General features: G+C 33.9%; 2 protein-coding genes across 2 annotated transcripts; one reads left to right on the plus strand and one right to left on the minus strand.

Moving 5' to 3' along the window:
• Window positions 1-4,809: 4,809 nt before the first annotated feature.
• On the minus strand, window positions 4,810-11,230 carry LOC122583024 (pyridoxal phosphate homeostasis protein-like). Its single transcript, XM_043755461.1, has 7 exons — window positions 10,907-11,230; window positions 7,808-7,874; window positions 7,575-7,621; window positions 6,704-6,791; window positions 6,469-6,602; window positions 6,272-6,370; window positions 4,810-5,316 (listed from the first exon to the last, which is right to left on the minus strand). The coding sequence occupies exons 1-7, from the start codon at window positions 11,213-11,215 to the stop codon at window positions 5,242-5,244; spliced, it is 819 nt and encodes a 272-aa protein (XP_043611396.1). The 5' UTR covers window positions 11,216-11,230; the 3' UTR covers window positions 4,810-5,241.
• Window positions 11,231-14,178: 2,948 nt separating this feature from the next.
• LOC122581249 (protein TRANSPARENT TESTA GLABRA 1) lies at window positions 14,179-15,434 on the plus strand. The gene has a single exon (XM_043753432.1). It carries the CDS (start codon window positions 14,299-14,301, stop codon window positions 15,313-15,315), a length of 1,017 nt encoding a protein of 338 aa, XP_043609367.1. The 5' UTR covers window positions 14,179-14,298; the 3' UTR covers window positions 15,316-15,434.
• The last annotated feature ends 6,610 nt before the right edge of the window (window positions 15,435-22,044 follow it).

A 22,044-nucleotide genomic window follows, 5' to 3' on the forward strand; every position in this document is an offset into this window, starting at 1 on the left:
TGATCTAATCGGGGGTCTATGTTATGTAACGAACTTACCAAAACTGTCTAAGGGATGCATGTTATAGGCTAAAACTGTTTAAGGGATGCATGTTATGTGTGACAGTAGCAACATAGATTTGATTATCGTTTATGTTTTAGGATTTATGTTAGTAATCATTTTAAATAAGAACTTTTGTTGGTAATTAATGATTACATTTGAACTTCAATATTATATCTGTTTATGTTTTTGTATTGTGTTTGTGTGTTATATATTGTTTTGCAGGTACAAGGACGTAGAACCAAGCTTATAAGTGTCTTAGAATACTTAAACGATGGTTGGACGTTATGTACAAGCGAAATAAGGAATCCAAGATGCGCTCCTCGTGCTGACGTCATCGGTACGTTGAGTGATCATCGTGCTGACGTCAGCACGACCACACGAGGGTTTTGATGGATCGGGCTCAATTCACTTCGTGTGAAGCCCAAGAACACACGAACCTAAACCCTACTAGTATAAATACAAGAATAATTTACGAAAATTTGTAATGAACATTTTACAAATTACGAATTAGGTCGAATTGCCATTCGTGTGACATCCTACACGAATTACAAGCTCGTACAACACCTAAGGTTGATTAATCACTCATTAATTGACAAAAGGCAATAGCAATCTAGTTATCTCAAGAGGATTCCGCACTCTTGACATAACGAATCGCGTCTTATTACGATCAATACAACAATAGGGTACCTATAATAAATAATATGCATCACTTAGACAGTTTTGGTAAGTTCATTACATAACATAGACCCCTGATTAGATCAATACATAACATAGACATTTTGTCATAGTTCACTACATTCACAGGTCATTATCCCTTTGGATGGTAACCGGCTACCTGTAGATTACCCGGTAGCATGCATCACTTAGACAGTTTTGGTAAGTTCGTTACATAACATAGACCTCCGATTAGATCAATACATAACATAGACATTTTGTCATAGTTCACTACATCCATAGGTTATTATCCCTAGATTTAAACACGTAATAAATACACAGATTGTATATAACATATTAAAAATAAATTATTTATATGTTATTAAAAAAAATATGTGAAAGAAAAAACTAATAAATTCAAATATAAATAATGTAATTAAAAATATGAAAAAATAAATTGGTAAATTCAAATATAAATATTCATACGACCATTTATCTATGAACCTTAAGGGTCGCATACTAAAAATGGTGAAGGATTAGATGTTTTTCATATAAATAACAAAAAATCTATTAGAAATGATAATAACTAGAAATTTTTTAAAAATAGGTTTTGGAAATGCCGAGCAGGTCAAACCGAATCGCGAACCATCGCACCATGGGTCAACCCATTTGACCATGCGTCTAGTTGACCCATGGGGACCCACATAAGACGACGCAAGGAAGAAAGAAAATGAAGAAAAAATAGGGATTTTTGTCCCACATTGTCTGAAAGATGAAAATCTAAAAGTAACCATTTTTCCTCCTTTAAGCCTTGTACCAAAACTTCTTCTCTTCTTCTTTTTCTTATGGGAACTTGACACCCTCATGTGGGTGGAGAGCAAATCAACTAATTATTTTTATGGTGAGAATTTTGCTATAACTTAGAGTTATAGCTAGTATTTAGTTAAGTGCCGAAGATCCGTTTGTTTATACCCAACAAAGGAGGCGTTCTATTTTGGGCTCTAGTACGCGAAGAATGGTTTTCGTTTTTCTACAAATAGGTAGTGTTTCTTTGTTTGTTTCTTCATTTATAATTAGTTGATTATATTCCATGCATAGATCATTTAGAGAATTAATTAGTGAATTGTTTTATTAACTTATTCCGCATATATAATTAGTTAGGATAATTAATTGTTGCATAAATAAACTAATTTAGATTAATTTATGTGCTTAGTTAATTAATCGTAATTAATTAGGATGTTCATGCTTTATTAAAAGGTTTTAATTAAACATTTTAAATAATACGAGTTTTAGTTATTTATACTTCAAAACCCTAAGTTTTGAATAAACTAGTTTGATATTCTGTCAAACTAAGAACATCCAATTTCGCTACAAAATAGTTTTATATTTCATAAAATCTCATCAGACCCGGCTTGACCCTTTCGTCATCTGTAGTCTAATTTTGGTAGCTGCTCAATTTGTTCAAGTTCAACTAATATCTCAATGTTTTTCGTGTGCAACCCTAAAGGTTCATAGATAAATGGTTGTATATTTATGTTGCGGTGTTCACATTAGGTACCTCGACGTATGTACCTCTGATATAGGTTATTATACAAAAACTAAAAAAACCTGATTGAATGAAAGTAAAAACGTATTAAGGACTGGATGAACAAAAGCCTGTCAGTTTCATATGTTTTATCCTTTATCTACTAGCAGTCATTTTTATTTCCCCTCATATGATAAAGGATCTTAATCCAAAAGTTGAAGCTTTGGGAAAAAAAAAGTCAATGAAGAGCTAAAATCTTCATTTAGCTCCAAAACAAACTGCTTCGGTAAAGATATATCAAATTTGTTGATGGCTAATAGTTTGCCAAAAACCGAGAAGGTCTCTTTCGACCAAGCTACTCTCAGATCATGCAAGAACCCATAAAATTAAAATCTGGGTTTTATGTCATTTTTGATTGAGAATACAGATAAATTTATGAAGATTGGGCAATAGTATCCAATATATGTCACATGAATCTCTTTTCCTTTCCAAAGTTTGGAACATTATTACAAGCTCAACAAGAAGCCACCAGTTATTCTATTCTGCCGAGTCAAAAAGAAAGAAATACCTTTATAGATAACTATTTTTCCAAACCATTGAAGCTTAAGAAAAAAAAAAGAGAATTATTGAATTTAAAAAAACTTTCTCAAAACCAACAATTCATGAAGAGAATCAAGAAGGATATATCATTTCTTTAGACACATTCAGAATGATTTGGTCCAAGGTTAGATATCTAAGTCAAAATGGTTTTAAGACAAAACATATCTACCTACAAGATAAAGCTTTTAAAAATCTTATTATCTTTTGTCCAGGTCTTAACCCCAAAATTGTTTCTCTTTCTAATGAAATGGATGAAAACTACAAAGATCCCGACAATTGGGTCGATATCAAAAAGATTTATAAAAATCTTAAATAACTTACAAGGAATAAAAGTCGAAAGTTTTAAAAAGTAAATTATTGCAGTACTACATTATTACCAAAAGGTACGAAGAAAGCCATAATGAACTTCCGCAAAAAGCTTGTTGTCGCAAAAGACGCAAATATTTTCATCAAATGCAAGTACCAGAGAAAGTCTTTTCAAAGCTACCATCATCTAGAAATTGGTATTGCTAAAACAAGAATAGTCAATCTTTCCAATGAAATGGATGAAGACTACAAATATCCCGACAATTGGGTCGATATCAAAAAGATTTATAAAAATCTTAAATAACTTACAAGGAATAAAAGTCGAAAGTTTTAAAAAGTAAATTATTGCAGTACTGCATTATTACTAGTTATTGTGGAACCTCCTGCTAGGTGATAAAAAAGAGGTTTTTGAGGATGGAGCATCACATTATCTTCAATAATGTTGAAGCAGGTCCACCACTAAAGATAAGTTTTGTCAAAAACTACAATACATGATAAATCATCATTGTATGCACTGTAAAGCAATTTCCATTGAAAAAAATAATTCATGTGATCCGTCTAAAAAAAAAGATCTACTTTTTAGATAAACACACAAAAGAATTGAACCCCAACATATGGTTATGTTGACTAAAAATGTCATGGATGACTACTCAAAGGTTATAATGGTTTAGCTAAATCATTGTCAACATGATTTAGTGTATGAAGATATAATAAACTTTACTCGTTTTGATATTGTGTGTATCCAAACTATAAAACCTCTGATATGTATTTGAACACTTAATTTTTTAAGGTTGATGTAACATGTCATCTAGGTTAAAAAAAGCTACACACAATAACAAAAACAACTAATGTTAGATACACACAATATCAAAAACCCAAAGTTTGATACTTACAATAGCAATATGGTCAAAGTTGAATAAATGTAATAGCAAAAACATGAAAAGTAGAGTTTAATACACATCATAGATGTTGCAAGTTGGATACATCAATTACGATAAAATAAGAGTTTAATACATACAATAGTAAATCGAGCAAAGTTTAATCAACATTGTTGCGCTAATCCCATGTTATTATGTGTTTTTTTTTTTAACTTGGATGGCATATTACATCAATCGTGAAAAAAATAAGAGTTCAATATATACAATTGAAGTTTTGGAAGTAAGATAAATATAATAAAAAAAACCAATAAAGTTCATTACAATTTCATGCACAAAGCCATATGAACCACAATCAATTTTAGAATTGATTGTGGCTGTTGGGAAACCATTTCAAGTTGAATATGTTATAGCTTTGCTGTATGAGCGTGGGATGAGTTTGTCCGGGAGGAAATCGAATTATAAAAGGATCATCTCTGGCCAAATTGTGAGCAGATTTGAGCAAAATTAACAAAGATGCTTAAGATTCTAGCAGAACTTGTTAAAAAGTGCAGAAAATTCTTATTGAAGTATTTAACCACAATAAAACAACCCAGAATCAATTCTAAAATTAATTAACCAACCATATATCCCAGAACTAAACCTTACAAAATGGGGGTTGAATGATAACTAAAATGAAGGACACTACCTTAGTTCCAAAATCAACACCAAGTGATTTGAAGATGCAAATTCTTTCAAATTTTCCACACAAACATCACTAGATCACGGATTATTCTGTGGGGTTTAGTGTAGGGCACAGTTGAGAAATGAAATGGGAGTTTATGCCTAATGGAATTCGTATGCATGGAAATGTGAGTTTATGCCTAATGGAGTTCGTATACATGGCAGGCTTGACACGAACTTCTACAGGTAAATTCTCTGCTCCATCCATAAGATCTCCATGAATTATTAGGTTTCCAAGTATAATCATTGGAAAAGTTATCCTCATCAAATAACTTTAGCCCTTTAGGTGATCATATATTACAATGGTGGTAACATTTTGCATGGGCAAAAGAGACTACTTCATACATTTCTGGCGATTTCTGGTTTTAAAATGCCATAAACTGCATTATTTACTGAATATTGTTTTCTTTAATGCCCTGCACAACTTGGTGGCAAAGATTAGAATTACGCAATTTATGCTTGCTCAGATTTGTGGAGGTTGAATTCATGATCATTTATACGTCGAAATTATTTTGTTCATTGCTTTTTCGGGTATTCCCTAGCTCCAAAAATGGTGGATCCAATTCTCACGTTCGTACTGCCCATTTCAATCTACATAAACAAGAATTAAGAATCAGCTACATATCAAATTATTATAAAAAAAAATATACATGGTTTAATGGTTATGGTATAGGCGTCTCCATTCAGTCTAGCTTTTAACGATCGATGATAGTGTATGTGCATGTAAATTCCATGAGTTACGATGTTATGCACAGTAGAAGACTACAAGGGTATGTGACTTTTTAATCCCAAAGGCCAAATCTGTGAGGGCCATTAAGAAACATGTTATGTTTTGTTACATTTTCAAACAGATGTTATATGTGTGACCCGACATGTAGGCTGGTACTTTTGACGATCAATACTATTGCAGATGGCTTTTCGACGCAGATAAATTTTAGGTCTTGCATATAAAAAGGAAAGAAAAAAAAACACTACACTAGCTCATTCTAGTAAACAGTGCTGTTTCCTGCTGTTTTACTAGAATAACCAAAAGGAAACTGGTCATATGGGTTGAAATGTTGAAGGGGTCAAAAATCACTAAAAGTGTTATTTTAAGGTATAGTAACACCACAAATCGCTTTATCCAAAATAAAACAAAAATAAAACACCAGGCCACCAATAACTGAAACCAGCAGGATTCGAACCAGGGTAATTCCTCTTTGTATTCAAAACTAAATATCAATTGTAAATAAACAGCCATTGTAATCAAATCTAATCTTTTCACCCACTAACCTTTCATATAAATCATTGGAACTTTGACCAAGAAAAAACATGTCAAACCAAACCACCCGGCCGATTTGGCAATAAAAGATACCCGTTTTGACATAAACCTATATTAACCTGGTACACAGGCACACAGCCTGCCCATTGCTTTTGGTAATCAACAATGCCAGCAGTAATCTAATAACCAAAATGGAAATGAAGTGAATGCATGATGTCATTTATTGAAATTTGCCCGTGCAAGGATTATATACATAAGAAAGGCTGGTATCAGGAGTTCACTTACAGCTAGCTCAAAGTCACCAGACATGCCCATTGACAGTTCACATTGCTCCTCAGATATACCAAGGAACTTGCATACCTCAGTTCTGCAATTTGCTAATGTCTAACACAAACAAATGACTGGTATAAGACGAATCTATGATCATGATAACAAGTAAAAAGATTAGATGTAAAGTTATACAGAGATATGTCCAGTATCACCTTGAAATTCTCAGGAGTTGACGTATAATCTGGCATCCCAATGGTCATTAAGCCACAAAATTCAAGGTTGGGACAGTTTGAAGTAACATGTTTCACAAGCTCCAAGCATCCATCCGGGTCAACTCCAAATTTTGCTGTAATTATGTGAGAAAGTTATTCTAAAAACATTGCATTAGATAAATTGAGAGGACGATATTTCACAAACAGAATTAGAAACAATGTCATGTTAACTTACATGTTTCTCCACTTGTGTTCACCTGGACCAACACCTTCAAAGGTTTCCTGCCAATATTCCCGATAACTCGATCAAGATTATTTGCAATCTAGAGAAAATCCAAAAAGACATAACATTAGTCACTTAACCCACAAGCAATGTTAATAGCATCGGCCGTTGAACATGTTTTACTTAAAGCATATAGAAGCATAGAATGAGCATATAACAGCAGTAAGATCCTTATCACTTTTCAAGGCATATCTAAATGTGCTAGCATAACTCTCATCAAGTTATGAAAAAACAATAAATCTACATGGCTGAAAACAAAGCAACAAACAGACTAACAGAGTCTTATTCTCATCAAAAAACCAGGAAAAGCCTTTCTAAAACATTTAAACCTTAAAAAGTGTATTTCAGATAACCTGCTAATTTGCATCCATTCATAAATTGTTTTCATATACTCCTATCAACACAACAGCATATTTATTTACTTTGCGTAACGCTAAATTATTCAAGGAAGCACTCACTGTGTTCATTGAATAAATTAGCATTATGCAAAGTAAACAGAATCTCAGGTCTTCTTAACTGCATTTAAAATACAGGAGAATGGAAGATCATAAAAAGACATGCATTAAGTATTTGGGGATGTATGTAACTTGTGCACTTTTCCTATTGTGTGAAAACAACTTTCATCCGGTACAATGATCCGGATGAAAGTTGTTTTCACACAATAGAAAAAGTGTACAAATTACATACATCCCCAAATACTTAACCCATTTGTATATAGCTTGAAAAAAGTTCTAGTGACTTTGCTCTTTGCAATTCAAGTTAAAGGTTTTCACTCAAAATCCAAAAATCTGGTTAAGCATTAAGAGTTTCAAACTAATATTACCTTCGCATCATCTACTGTCTCCACCATAGCAAGATTCGGCACTCCAGCTGGACATTATCAGATTGAGTAAGAATATAATCTACAAACAAGAAGAAAACATATTCTTCTACGCTCCAATAAACGTAAAAATCATCTCATGAAACACAATTTCTTTCTCTCCATCAGCATAACAAACTCCAAATTTTTAGCATCTGCTAAGTTACCACCCTAAATAAGCGAGGTATAACACTTACTCAATAGAGGTTTCACTTTGTTACTCTGTAAATTCCCAATAAAATGCCACTCGATATCTTCCGGAAGCTGCAAATTTGATCACAAAGATTGAGTCCTGGTTTCAAATGTATAGATTTGTTGATGCCAATGTATTAGATATACTTAAGTTTGCGTTCGTAAGTTGTGTCTGTAGTTCATTCAGATTGGGTAATCGCCCAAGCTGATTCTGTGTTAAGCTTGGATGCCTAGTTTGACCTATAAATTATTCTTCATTGTATTGTAACATCATAAGGAATATGTATTCTCAACCTCCATCAACATGGAAGATAGCATTCAATAAAAAGTCGAAGATGGAGATTAAAGAAATGAGCTTAAGCTGAGTGTGGAAGTCAGCTAAAGCTTAAAGTAAGCTTGAAGAATACTTAGGAACTAGAGATTTGACAAAAATCTCATACTTTAGGCCTCACGGAGTGGAGCTGGGTTGCCAGCAGGATGGCCAGCCCTTTGGGAAACACAGCCACCGACCCAGCGGGCTGGCCAACGGGTTGATTCCATCGGCTTGCGAACCAGCTACATGTTGGAGGAATTTTGGTCAAATGTGACCGTTGGTAAGTGTCATATCCGTTTGAATATGACCGTTTCATTAAAAAAAAAAAAAAACCTTTTTTTTAATCTATATATACACTACTATTTTTCAACACAAAACACAACCAAATCTACACCTTTATCACATACACCACAATTTAACATGGATCAATGGAGAGGAAAACAACAAAAAAAAAACGTAGGAAGTGTCTCATGAGGCTCGGGTCGTCGACAACAACAGTATCAACAACAATATCAACAACAATCGACCTCACAATACTATATCCCGATCCACCGATTGGTCAACCTTATGTTCAAAGGCAATCTTATTCTCAACCGATATATCAACCTCCTCCCCCTCCCGCAATGAATCCTAACCAATACGTTGTGCGCTAAAAGGCCGAGATAGATCTCAAAAATTTCAATACATTCGACTCATACTGCAACCCAGCACCCATTCTCGACGACGACGATGATGAGGTCGTTCCTAACACACAAGAAGCTTCATTTGGTATAATTGTTATATTTATACATTTACATTTATACGTTTTTATTTCTATCTATTTATCTATACATTTATTTAATTGTTATATAATTGTTACATGTTATATAATTGTAACACTTTTTTGATTGTTATATAATTGTTACACTTTTTTACTTGTTATATAATTGTTACATGTTCTATTATTGTTACACTTTTTTAATTGTTATACAATTGTTATATGCTATATAATTGTTGCACTTTTTTAATTGTTATATAATTGTTGCATGTTGCCGGATTTGAACGAGGATAGCACTCCTACTCACCCAAGAAAAAGCAAGGGGAAAAAGAGTGTTTTGGGTGGTGTGTCATCGAGGGGGGATGCTTTTTCGGTGGAAGCCGCTGAGTACGCGGCAAAGAAAAAGCAAAACATGAAGGAAGCTAATGCGAAGAAGCAAGAACTATTGGACGCACAACTCCAGCATCAAAGGGACAAGAGCATGAGGAGTGATTTCAAGTTCTTCACCACCCCACACGCAAACATCACCGATCCGAAAATGTTAGCGTGGATGCTTGAACAAAAACGCTCGATTGCGGCGAGGCATAGATGGGTGTTTCATGAGTGATTCTATGCTATTTATCTATCTAGTTTAGTCGTCGTCTAATTTGTTTAAGCATGTAACGAACTATGTTTTATTTTAGTACTTTATTTGATGGATGATTTTATGTTTTATAAATATTGTTTTATTAAGTTGTTTTATGTATTATTAAATTGTTTTATTATAAATGGTTGATTAAATTAATGAAAAAAAAAATAAAAAAATTTGGGAGGGTTGAATAAGTTATGAATGCCTAAGAAATGGGTTGGGAGGGTTGGTTGGGAAGGTTGAAGGGGTAAAATGAGTTGGAGGGATGTGATGGGTAGATTCGGGAGGGTTTAAAAAAACCTCCTTCATGAATCCTTGAGCCCTTATGCAATCTGAGTCTTGCGAATCAACTTTGGGATTGATGATGGCTCAAAAGAAGTACAATAAACTGTTTTGCAGATCCTCTTGATAGTGGTTGTCATTTCCATACGTGTCCTTCATCTTATCTAGCACAAACACGTGAAGAGTACATTGCGGAACCAAAAATAAAAACTTCACAGAGCCACTAGATATTGAACACATCGCATCATTGGACACCTCGAGTGCTTAGATATTCGCCTATAAATACCCACACTCATGAAGATGGACTTGCACAGACTCTATCCTCACAACAATTTCTCACATTGTGAAATTAGCTTAGACTGTGTTGTGTTCTAATATTCAACTTGGGCTAATATTTAGTAAGGAATAGAGTTAAAGATTGTACTTGTCATTCGACTAGATAGTTTTCCATACACATTCCTGTTCCAAGACTATCTTGTAATTATTTTTGATTATTCCATAAGATATCAGTTGAAAATTAATCTTGTTGTAAGTTTAAGATCCTTGCACTTTATATTGTCATATCAATCTTGAAACAAACTTTATTGTGAACCAAATTTGACAGATCTTAAAATGAACCTAACATGTAAGAGATTGTTTTTTTTTTTTTGAACAACAATCTATCATAATACTACCAAAATCATACTGTATGCATTACCTATCGTTCTACCGTTTTTGACCAAAATCATTCAAAACCTTTCGAGTTAAAGAATCCTAAAATGTATATAATTCACTTATTAGCTTTCATTGAGTTCGACTTAAGCCCAATTTTCCACCAGATATTAGCTTATTTTTCAAATTTAAAGATCATGAACAAATGAGCTTATACTAAAAAAACAAGGGAAGTGATATTTGTACCACTTATTTTGATATTTTTAGCACTATTGTGCACTATTAATTTGTACAGTCAGCTGTAAAAGTTGTACGTTGTCATACATTAATCAAAATTCATGGTGCAAATATCATCTCCCAAAAAACAATAACCTTTTTTTTATTTAAAATAAAACAAGCATCACATATTCACATAAACAGACTTTGTACTTTTATAGTAATTACTGAAAAAATAAAAAAAGGAAAGGGAGAACCTGGGGTGATTTTTCAATGATTTCTTGAACATAATTTTCACCGAAACAACGGTGGCCAGCGTCATAGACTTCACGCAGAAGTGACACGGGTTTTGTTTTACTGACAGCGACGACTTTGATTCGGTCAGCGGAACGAGATGATCTTTCGGCTGCTTGTTTCACACGTTGGATTACTGACCGGAGAGCCGTCGCTGCAACCCCCTCCATTGCTGAAGCTGCCATTTGTTTGATACTTTGATGATTGATGTGATTCCTGTGTTCTGGTGTTTCTAAGTGAGAATAATTGGCCCAAATTAGTTGTTGGTCCATTTCGGACCCTGTTTAACTACTTTAGCCCATTTTAGTATTACTTTCATCTATATTATATTATAAAAAAATAACCCTTTTTATTTTTGGTAATGTTGAAAATATATAAATTACATATTTTCACTTAACACCCCTTAAAATACTTTCATATACACTATCCTCTTAATATTAATGATTAAATTACACTGTCAGTCCTTTATCATTTAAAATATGTCCATTAACCTTTTACATCAATTATATACACAACTAACCGCCGCTCCACCACCAACAGTCGTCCAACCATCACACCGTCGCCGCCACGACCATCGCTGCATAACTCGAGTACCGTGCTAGTATTTTTAAAGGATATAAAAGATCCTTTTTGTCAAATAGTTTTAATGGTTGACAAACTACCAACTCAACCAACAAATTGAGAGATAAACTGATTTTTTTCACACAACACATTAATTCACATACCTGTCTAAAGGCGTTTCTACATAAATTATAACATAAATTTGCAAAGATATGGAAAATTATATTTATATATATTTTATCCAAATTTTTAAACCCATGTAAAATTTAAATTAAGCAATAAATATTACTTTAAATTGTAATTTAGTTTACCATACAATAGGAAATGCCACTTAAAATATGCTTGCTACATTGTCTTAAAACTTAAAAGTTATGTGTTATCTATATTTATATCTATACTATCTTATAATAATTATTATTTTCTTTTTCATAAAAGTGTTAAATACAAAATTACCATTTTATCATTGATAAATTAATTTACATCATCAATCCCTTATTTTCTAAAATATATCCACTACCCATTTACATCAATTATATTAAATCAATTACTTACACCTACCACCAATAACAGTTTGTCACCACCACGACCGACGTCACCACCATCGGTCGTCGTCACCACCAAACCGCCGCCGCATCACGTGGGTACAGTGCTAGTCTGTATCTATATCTATTTATATCTACATCCATATCTATATCTATATCTAGATTATCTTATAAAAGAGGAGCACCTTTTGTAAAGAAAAGATGATTTGAACCGACAAAAATACCCATCTTTTTTGTTCACTAATTTAAACATCTTTACCTAATATCTCTATAATACCCTTAACTCTCAACCACTCATTTTTTTTATATTCTCAAATCTCAATCACTCATTATTATCTCTTTCCCCCATAAATCATTTTATTTCTCTAATTGATTCAAAATCTTTTATCTCAAAAACCGTATATCGATAAATGATAAAATTTGTATGAGTGTTCTTAAAATTTCATTTTGTTTCATTAGAGATGTCATTAGATATACTTTTGACGAATTTTTAAATCCAAGGGCGGAGTCCGTACGGCTAAGACATTTGACTATCACACTTTGTGACTTATCACCTTCTATGACCTATAACGCTCATTATCTTACCGCCGCAACGTGCGAGTTTATAAAATGACATCTTTTAAGGAAAAATATCGTAAGAAAAATTTATGCCAGAATAGTTCTACATTAATTACTAAAATGGTGTATTTGGAAAACTTAATTATCAAAATGGTTTGTTTCAAAAAATATTTACGAAAAGAATGTTTTTTTTCAAGAAAAAATATTTACTAAAATAGTGTTTTACCACCATTTTGCTAATTAATTCATTTTTAGTGCTAGTTGTTAACAAAATACCAACATTAACTACAAAAGCATAAAGAGAAAAGATATACAATATATTAATGAGCATTAGTTGGTATTGATTATAAAAGGGGAAAGTTAATCCATTCTGCGGAGTGATGCTTTGTCTTGATCTCAATCGATGAACGTAATGTTTCTTAAGGATCTCAATCGATGAACGTATGTTTCATAAATAGTGGTCATTGTAGTCCAAGGCATATAAATTGGGGGTCTACGACCATTCTAAGTTTGATGACTGCTGTGTGCATATATTACAAGAAATCCATATGATTAAATGATTATATAATACAGTAGTAGTAATTAATGAGTATGTAAAACTGCTAGAACTTCATCAACTCTTTTGCCTATCTTAAGGAATTAATACAACTATAAAACTTTAAGTCGAATCACTTATGTTTAGCTTCAACTATTATTAAGAATGTGACCCTAAAATAGGGATGGATTAAGGGTGTTTGTGATTGAGTTTTAAAATGATTATCTGATTATTGTGTTTATATAACGCAATTAATAAAAAAAAATGTTTGGCAAGAAAAGGTGATTATTTGCGTTTTCACATAGACAAAACGCAGTTTTAGAAAAGTATGTTGATACATGTTTTTTTAAAACGCAAAATCTAGTTTACATAATCAATCCCAAACACCCCTAAAAATATACAGGACTTATGGTACACATTATTTTCTTTCTATTTTTGTAGTTAATGTTTGCAAGACCTTTTAGTTTATAGCTTGTATAAATTTTTTGGTAGTTAAAACTGATGAAGTTCACATAAGAATGACCGAAACAAAAATATATTCATTTTGATATGACATTCATAAATTAGTTCAACATCATCTCAAGTTAGCGGAAGAACGGCACTAAAAACGACTTTATAAGCAAAATGATGGCAAAACACCATTTTGATAAGTATCTTTTTAAAAAGACACCATTTTAAGACATATTTAAAAAAAGGGAAAAGGTTAAATAGAATATGTAATACCTATCTTATGTAAAACGGAGAGATTATGTAAAATTTAGGGAGCTATGTATGTTTATCAAATTTAAAGATTTAATTTGTAACTTATTTTTAAATAACAGTACCTAAGCTTAAGTAAAATCTATAGTATGAATTATTTTCCTTTTAAAAAATACACCATTTTACTAATTAAGTTTTTCACGTACACCATTTTGGTAATAAAGTCTGAAAATTTACCCTGAGAAATTTAGAAAGAAAGTAGGGAATCATGGCCCGCGTAAGTGCGTCAAGTCAACACACATGTTGTTGGACCGGTAGTTGTGCGAAATTCAACTCCCCCAATTCTTCTTCCTTCCTTCCAACTTCCAACCCTCCTCCATCTCTATAATCTGTATCTGTATCTATATCTGTATATATTCTCCCAAATTTCTTACCCTCAACCAAAATCCATAACCAAAAAATGGACAACACATCAACAACTCTGGAATCCCAAATCCATTCCGACCAAACCAACCCAAATTCAATCACATACTCATCACCATTCACTCTCTACTCCATGGCCATTTCTTCCTCCTCCCAATCTCACCGTCTCGCAATCGGAAGCTTCATCGAAGAATATTCCAACAAAATCAACATTCTTGACTTCAACCCACAAACACTTTCCATCAAACCAACCCCCATTTCCTTCACCCACCCATACCCACCAACCAAACTCATGTTCCAACCAAACCCAAATTCGAAACAGCTTCTCGCGTCGTCTGGCGACTTCTTACGTCTCTACAGCCTCCAAGAAACGTCAAGTGAGTTGCTTTCTGTGTTTAATAATAGTAAAAGTAGTGAATATTGTGCCCCTTTGACTTCTTTTGACTGGAATGAGTTAGAACCTAGGAGAATTGGCACTTCTAGTATAGATACTACTTGTACGATTTGGGATATCGAAAAAGGGGTTGTGGAGACACAATTAATTGCCCATGATAAAGAAGTTAATGATATTGCTTGGGGTGAAGCAGGGGTGTTTGCTTCTGTTTCTGCAGATGGGTCAGTTAGAGTTTTTGATTTACGAGATAAAGAACATTCGACGATTATTTATGAAAGTCCTCAACCCGATACGCCTTTATTGAGATTGGCGTGGAATAAACAGGATTTGAGATACATGGCGACTATTTTGATGGATAGTAATAAGATTGTGATCCTTGATATTAGGTCGCCTACATTGCCTGTAGCGGAATTGGAGAGACATAGAGGTAGTGTTAACGCGATTTCTTGGGCTCCTACGAGCTCTCAGCATATTTGTTCTGCTGGAGATGATGCGCAGGCGCTTATTTGGGAGTTGCCGACTGTGGCTGGACCAAATGGCATTGATCCTATGTCTATGTATTTGGCTGGGGCCGAGATTAATCAGCTCCAGTGGTCTGCTGCTATGCCTGATTGGATTGCTATTGCCTTCGAGAACAAACTGCAGCTTCTGAAAGTTTGAGGTAGAACCCGTGTGATCTACATAATATAGTTTCTGTATTTATTTGATGCATTATATATAGTAAATGGAACATCTATGATCTATGATGCTAAATATATGTTACTTTTGTACTTCATTTATCGACATGGTTGTTTTTTCTTTTAGTAGACGACTAGTACTCTTTTCCGCGTTATGGGACACTTGAAAGTTGTTCTAAGCTTGTTAGACTTAAAGCTTTGTGAGTTCACTAATTGTACTTCTAAATTGTGTTTATAAGAAACTCTATTGTTTTATATGTTATTTACACTCTTTTATCAATTATCATACTAAATAATGTAAGATTGAATAAGAACACATATTATTAAGGGATAAAGTGGTGTATGATCTTGGGCGCTCCAATTTGTAAGTTTTTACTGCCCCCGCATTGTAAGGTTGAATCATATAACTATTTAAGATATCTAAGATTGAGTATAAAGCAACTTATTACATAGAGGGATAAAGTGAAATTACGATATAGGGTGCTGACATTTGTAGGTTTAGTGTCTCTGCTGCGTAAGCTTGAATCATTTAAGGTATCTGGCGACTGGCATCGGATGTGACTTTTTGTCATGCTTAAGCATTGCTTTGTCGACAGCTGTTACCAATTCTTGACTTAACATCTATTGTTGGTCCTTTTAAAGTTGCTATAAAGCTACATGAGTGGGATTTCTTTTGACCCGGCTGAGGTGAGAAAGCTGGTAGATGGCATCAAAGAATATGTTAGGTCATGGAGAAGTACAGTTATATTTTGTTATCAACTCCCATATAGGTTTAGTAGATGGCTCAACGTAGGTCCGCGGAAGACCTTCATTAGCTTCTGTAGTTTGACTCTATCTGACCGGTTATTCCTTTTACTTTTTCCCGGAAATACATACTTAATTCTATAGATTTAGTAGAGTTAATCCACTAATCCCCCCTCTTTGGGCCCTCCCTTGCACGTCTCTTGGCCAATGTTTGTGGTTAGGCGCGAGAGTGACTACATGTAGACCACCTCTCTTAGCCATAAACAACCAATTTATGTTTTATGTATACCTGAATGCATATTTGTTAACCTATTTCTAGCAATATGAATAGAAGTGCTCCAATCTAGTTGTTGTATGTATTTGATGAAGTCTTATGTTGGTGCAATTCCGGGTGACAACATCATTATAGAAGTTTGTCTTAAGTCGTTTGTATACGTAATTAATTAAAGGATACGTTTTTGCACGAAATAAGGTCAAACACAACCAAGTCAACCATAGGGTTGACCAGGTTGAACTCAACCTGGTCGAGTTCGACCATGTCCAATGCCTATATATACAGATGTAAGGTTTAGGTAGAGGTTTAGTTGCAACGTGTGAACCTCTCTAGCTTTTTGTTTACATTTTCTCTATTTAGAAGAGCTCGTGTCTTACTTGTAATCCTTATTATTGAAGTAATACAAGGCTCTGATTATTCATATATAGTTCATGTTTATTGTATTGTTGATTGCTGGCTCTTGAGAGTTTCCGCACTCAATAGTTTGTTATCTAATCTCGTAGATCCGGTGCCTAAGGGACTTTCATCATAACAGTTAATTTGTCAACACAATTCCTTGTTATATACTCTAGTCAATTAGAGCCTTAATAATTTGGTAGTTATTGACTTTGGCACCTAATTGTTGAAGAACTTGAATAATTAGTCTTGAAGTTAAATCTGGGAAAATGACAGGTCAATGATCAGTAATGATGCCAAACAGGTACATCTGTAAGTTTACTATAAAAAAGAAGAACTTATCGAATCTGGCTTTGTATAAGAACTTGACCCATCAGGCGAAATATAATATGAGTGGGGTGACAAGATTGATGGGTCAGGGTAATGGTATGGGTAGATTTCAGGTGCTTGCTAACTGATCGGGCTGGTTAGACTCGTGGCAATGATCATCTGAATTTTTTTATCAACAACATTGGAGGACTTTGCGCATTTATATTGACTGCGGATGACATTCGACTCATTTTAGGCATGTCCATTTTACCTAACTTTATTAACCTGACCCAATTGCTCATTTGAGACAAGTAATCAACCGACTTATAGCTAAATTGATTGAATTTGTCTATTGCCACCTTGAATTTGTATCTATATGTTTAGTTTGACGTTTAAGTACTGGACATACGCATATAACTTGACTCTTTTTATGTTCTTGGTTATATTGTATTCGTTTAACCGAGACTTCTGGCTTCGAGTCATTACCAGAAATTAGGCATGAAATTCTAGATGTTGGATTAGTTGATTTGCCTAATTATTTCATTACTGAAGTTCCAATTTATCTATGATTGGTAACGATACTTCGATTCTATGTTATAATCTATAAAGCATTGAGCATTGTCTTAAGATTGCTGGTATGATTTAGATCAACTGGCATCTTGGAGGTAAAATAAGGCTAAGTGACCATGAGATCCTGGGTTCGAATCTCACTAGGGTGTTTTCCTAGAAAAATCTGGTTCCCTCCAGAATTGGTGACTTGGTTTTGGAATATGCTAATATTTGTGAAACTCTTAATGCGCATGAACAATATGCTAACATTTGTGAAACTCATAATGCACTTGAATCATATGTGATCGTTTTCATCGTTTAAAGAGTGTACCTGGCCGGCGGGCTACATAGTTGTCTGTCAGGTTTCCTGCTTGGTATTTTCTCATGTTGTGGCTCTTAGCTTTTCCTATTGGTTATATTTTGCTTTTCCTTTCTTTCGGTTTTGCTTTTAACTTTCTATTCTGGATTATCTTTTTAACTAAAGTTAAAGCGTTTTACAATTTTTTAAAATTTTCTCAAGTTATCTATAATGCAGTCTTATTCTCATCTTTTTTAGTTTCCCGATTTAGGTTATGTTTTAATGATATTAATTTTTGTTTTTTAAATTTATTCTTAAGCTTTTGGTTTTGTATGTAACTTTTCATCTTAGTTTTATTATGTTTTCATTTTCAATATAGATGATTGTCGTATCTTATATTCTTATGTTTTCAAATGAAGTTAGTCATTTCATTCTGCTTTTTTCTTTCGTTCTTTTTTTTTTGAACATTCAAATGCTGTGATTTTTCATTAATGATAAACATTGCTAGCGAGAGGCTAGAATACAAACATGAATTACATCGGATTACAAGCATCGACGTATCAAGATAGACATAATATAAAGGACGATTAGAGATTGAAACTACACCATTTGGTCAGTCTATGTTTAATTTGGGGAATTTGTTGACTATCCATGAGAAGCTTGTTCGTTTTATCTCGTTCTTGGCAAAGCGCAGGCATGGGTTTTTGTTCTTGAAGATACATTCATTCGTGGAGGTCCATATCACCCAGTAGAAGGCAAGAATGATGGTGTGAAACCAACTTCTTTTTGTAGGGTCTATGAAGGTCCGTTTATGTGTCTCGAAAAGTTCCCTGAGGCTCGATGGCTTGCATGCTGGAAGGTTGCACCAGACATGAATAAAGGACCATAGAGAATCGGCGAAAGGGCATCTGATGAATAAGTGACAGGCGGTTTCATCATGGCCGTTGCATAGTGGACAAGAGGGTGAGCTTAGGGGAATATTCCCTTTTTAGTAATTGGTCAGCGGTTGGAAGCCGATTCATCTCGAGTCTCCATCCCGTAATGTTAACTTTGAGAGGGGCAAGGCGATTCCATGGAAAAGTCCACTTTTTTTTGGCCATAGGTTGAGGTTTGCAGCCACTTTTTCATCGATTTTACAGTGAAGTTTCCGGAGGGATCCTGCTTCCATAGCCATGAGTCCTCTGTATCGGTGAGATTGGTGAGTGAAATCTGGTTCAACAGGTTTTGGAATTGATGCAGCTCGCGTGGTGTTTGTGGTGGACGTATCCAGTTCCATTCCCAATGAGAGAATAGCCCCCTGCCAGTGAGTCGATCCTTAATTGTACAACACTTGTGCCTTTCGAGTTTGAACAAATCAGGGCAAGCTGTACTTAGAGGAGTGGAACCGTTCCAGGAGTCGATCCAGAACCTAATGGTGTTCCCGTTGCCAATTTTACCTGTGAAGGAATTCTCCAAAGAAATGTTAAAAGAAGAGAGGTGGGAGCTTAACGTGGCAATCTTTTTCCACGCTCCCACCACAGAAGATTTAAAAGGGATAGTCGAGCAATTCCTAGGTGTGAAGTGTATTGCAGAGATAACTTTGCTCCAAAGACTATTCGGTTGTTGGCGGTATCGCCACCACCATTTGGAAAGTAAGGCAAGGTTTTTAGATTCCAAAGAACACAACCCGAGCCCGCCCAGTATCACTAATTACAACGTCCCAAGAAACCCATTAAATTTTATTCCTAGCGTTTGAACCCCCCGCAAAAAAAAAGAATGACGGATACTTTATAATTTAGATAGTACACATACCGGGGCCTTGTACAAGGAAAAGAAGTGTGAGATGTTTTTTTAACAAAATTAACACTTTTTTTTTGTTTTTAACTTTCTTTTTGTGGGTTACGTTTTATAACAAAATTAACACTTTCTTTTTTCTTTTTCAATATTTCCTCTGGTGTAGCATTATTCTCTAATTTCCCCCCTGAGGAGCTTGGGATTCATTTTTGTCGACCTATATAATTTGGTCATTGTTCATGTCAAATATCATAGCGTCCGTGTTTTTCTTCTTTGTTTTTGCTATTTTCATCCTCTGCTTTCTCTGTTTTCCTTTTGTTATAAGGCTGTTAGGTTGCATAATGAATTAATGAGTCCCATTTATGTGTGGCTAGGTGCGTTTGATGCCAGTTGTGTATTCCAATCAAATTGATCTTCATTTACTGGTTTTTGAATAACTCATATGATCTTTTTCTTTTTCTTTTCATGTTTTACTTTTTCATGTATGGTGATGTTTTCTTCATGTATCACATATGATTGAGAAAGCACATTGGTTAGATATTCAATGTTTACATGATTTCACCTCATTTCTTACTTAAAAGTGTCTTCATTTTCCACTAGATTAAAGTGAAAAGTTACAGACTTTAAGTTTAGCACTTTATATTATTATGCTTATAAAATGCGCACACAGTTTCGAGAACAAGGCTGGCAACTTTTCACAACACATTTTACCTACAGTTGCAATGGTGTTTTGGCACTCATACAATCATACACATGAAAACACCAAACAGAAGACATTTACTGAGTTGCTTATTATTTGGAGGGAAATACGAAATTCAACTCTGACCACAATATTGAGTGTGTAATGTTGAAACTTGAAAGTTTAGGTGTGAACTGTGAAGTGTGGCTTTTCAGCAACTTTGGACCCCAAATAAAACTAGGCTTCTAAACGAGCTTGACAACAAGCTAAAATGTGTCCAGAACTAAGCTAAATTGGGCCCCACTTAAAGAGCTCAGCTCCCAATGGGTAGAACCCATCTTGTGGTGGACTCATTTATCTGGCGTCACATGGTGGCAACAGGAGTGAAGTTTGTATATATCTATAACCCCTTTTAATACAAAGGAGAAATCTATTTTAAGAAATTTAAGTAATTTTTTCAATATCTCCATATTGTCCTTAATTCACACATTACCTCTAATTCTATATCTCTAAACACAATCAGACAAACACCATACCAAGATCTAACACGCAGTCACTTCTTTCTCTCCTTCCTATTTACACACACGCATATCAATTCTTCCCCCACTGTTTTGTATTATCATCACCGTTTGACCGCCGTAACGCGTGGGCACCAACCCTCGTATAAAAAAAAAAGTGGGTCTCATATTAGTAGTGGTTCTATTACTGATCAGTGGCTTCTTAAGAGTGGAAACAAATAAGGATGGTATTCAGAGCGACGCTACCAATAAAGATCCATTCATCCATCTTAGTTTGAGAAGTAGGTATTCTTTCTTCTGGAGTCATGTACTCATGTTATACTCTTTCCTTGGATGTGGGTCATTGACTTATTGTATTTAGACTTTAGATACAATTGGAGTATGAGAGTATCCTTATTTGGGCTGGGCTGCAAAACAAAAGTGTTGGGTTATGATATCTTCACGAGTTAATACCCAAAATGGTATAAAGAAAAACATATTTACCAAAATCGTATAGTTTAGAAAATATTTACCAAAATGATGTTTTCTTAAAAAATATTTATCAAAATGGTGTTTTTTATCACTCTTGTAACATTTTACCTAAAAATTATGTTGTACTTGTTTTTATTAAATCTACTAAATCATTAAAACTTAAAATTGATATATCTCATAACATTACAATGATAATACAAGAGACTATAAGCGTAAATCTTAAATAAAAAAGTAATACATACATATAAAAATCCTTGGTTTCATTCAAAGCGCAATATAAAAGTTATCACCATTATTAAACAATATACTAAGTATAGGAACAAAATCAAGCAAATAGAAAGTGTACAAAAAATAGGCAAATGGAACTAACAATTTTTATATGTAAATGTTAGTTTTTTGATTTAAAATATATGCTTATACTCTCTTTGTAATGTTATAAAAATTCATGAGTTTTTAAGTTTTAATGGTTAAGTAGATTTGGTTTCATTCATTTGCTTGATTTTTGTTCACATACATGATATTGCTTAATAATGGTGATATCTAAGGATTTTTATATGTATGTGATACTTTTTTATTTAAGATCAATGCTTATACTCTCTTGTATTGGCATTGTAATATTATGAGATATCATGAGTTTTAAGTTTCAATAATTTAGTAGATTTGATAAAACAAGTACAATGTAATGTTTAGGTAAAAATGTT

This window comes from Erigeron canadensis, chromosome 9 (genome assembly GCF_010389155.1).
Source record: "Erigeron canadensis isolate Cc75 chromosome 9, C_canadensis_v1, whole genome shotgun sequence".
In the NCBI taxonomy this organism is placed as follows: Eukaryota; Viridiplantae; Streptophyta; class Magnoliopsida; order Asterales; family Asteraceae; genus Erigeron; species Erigeron canadensis.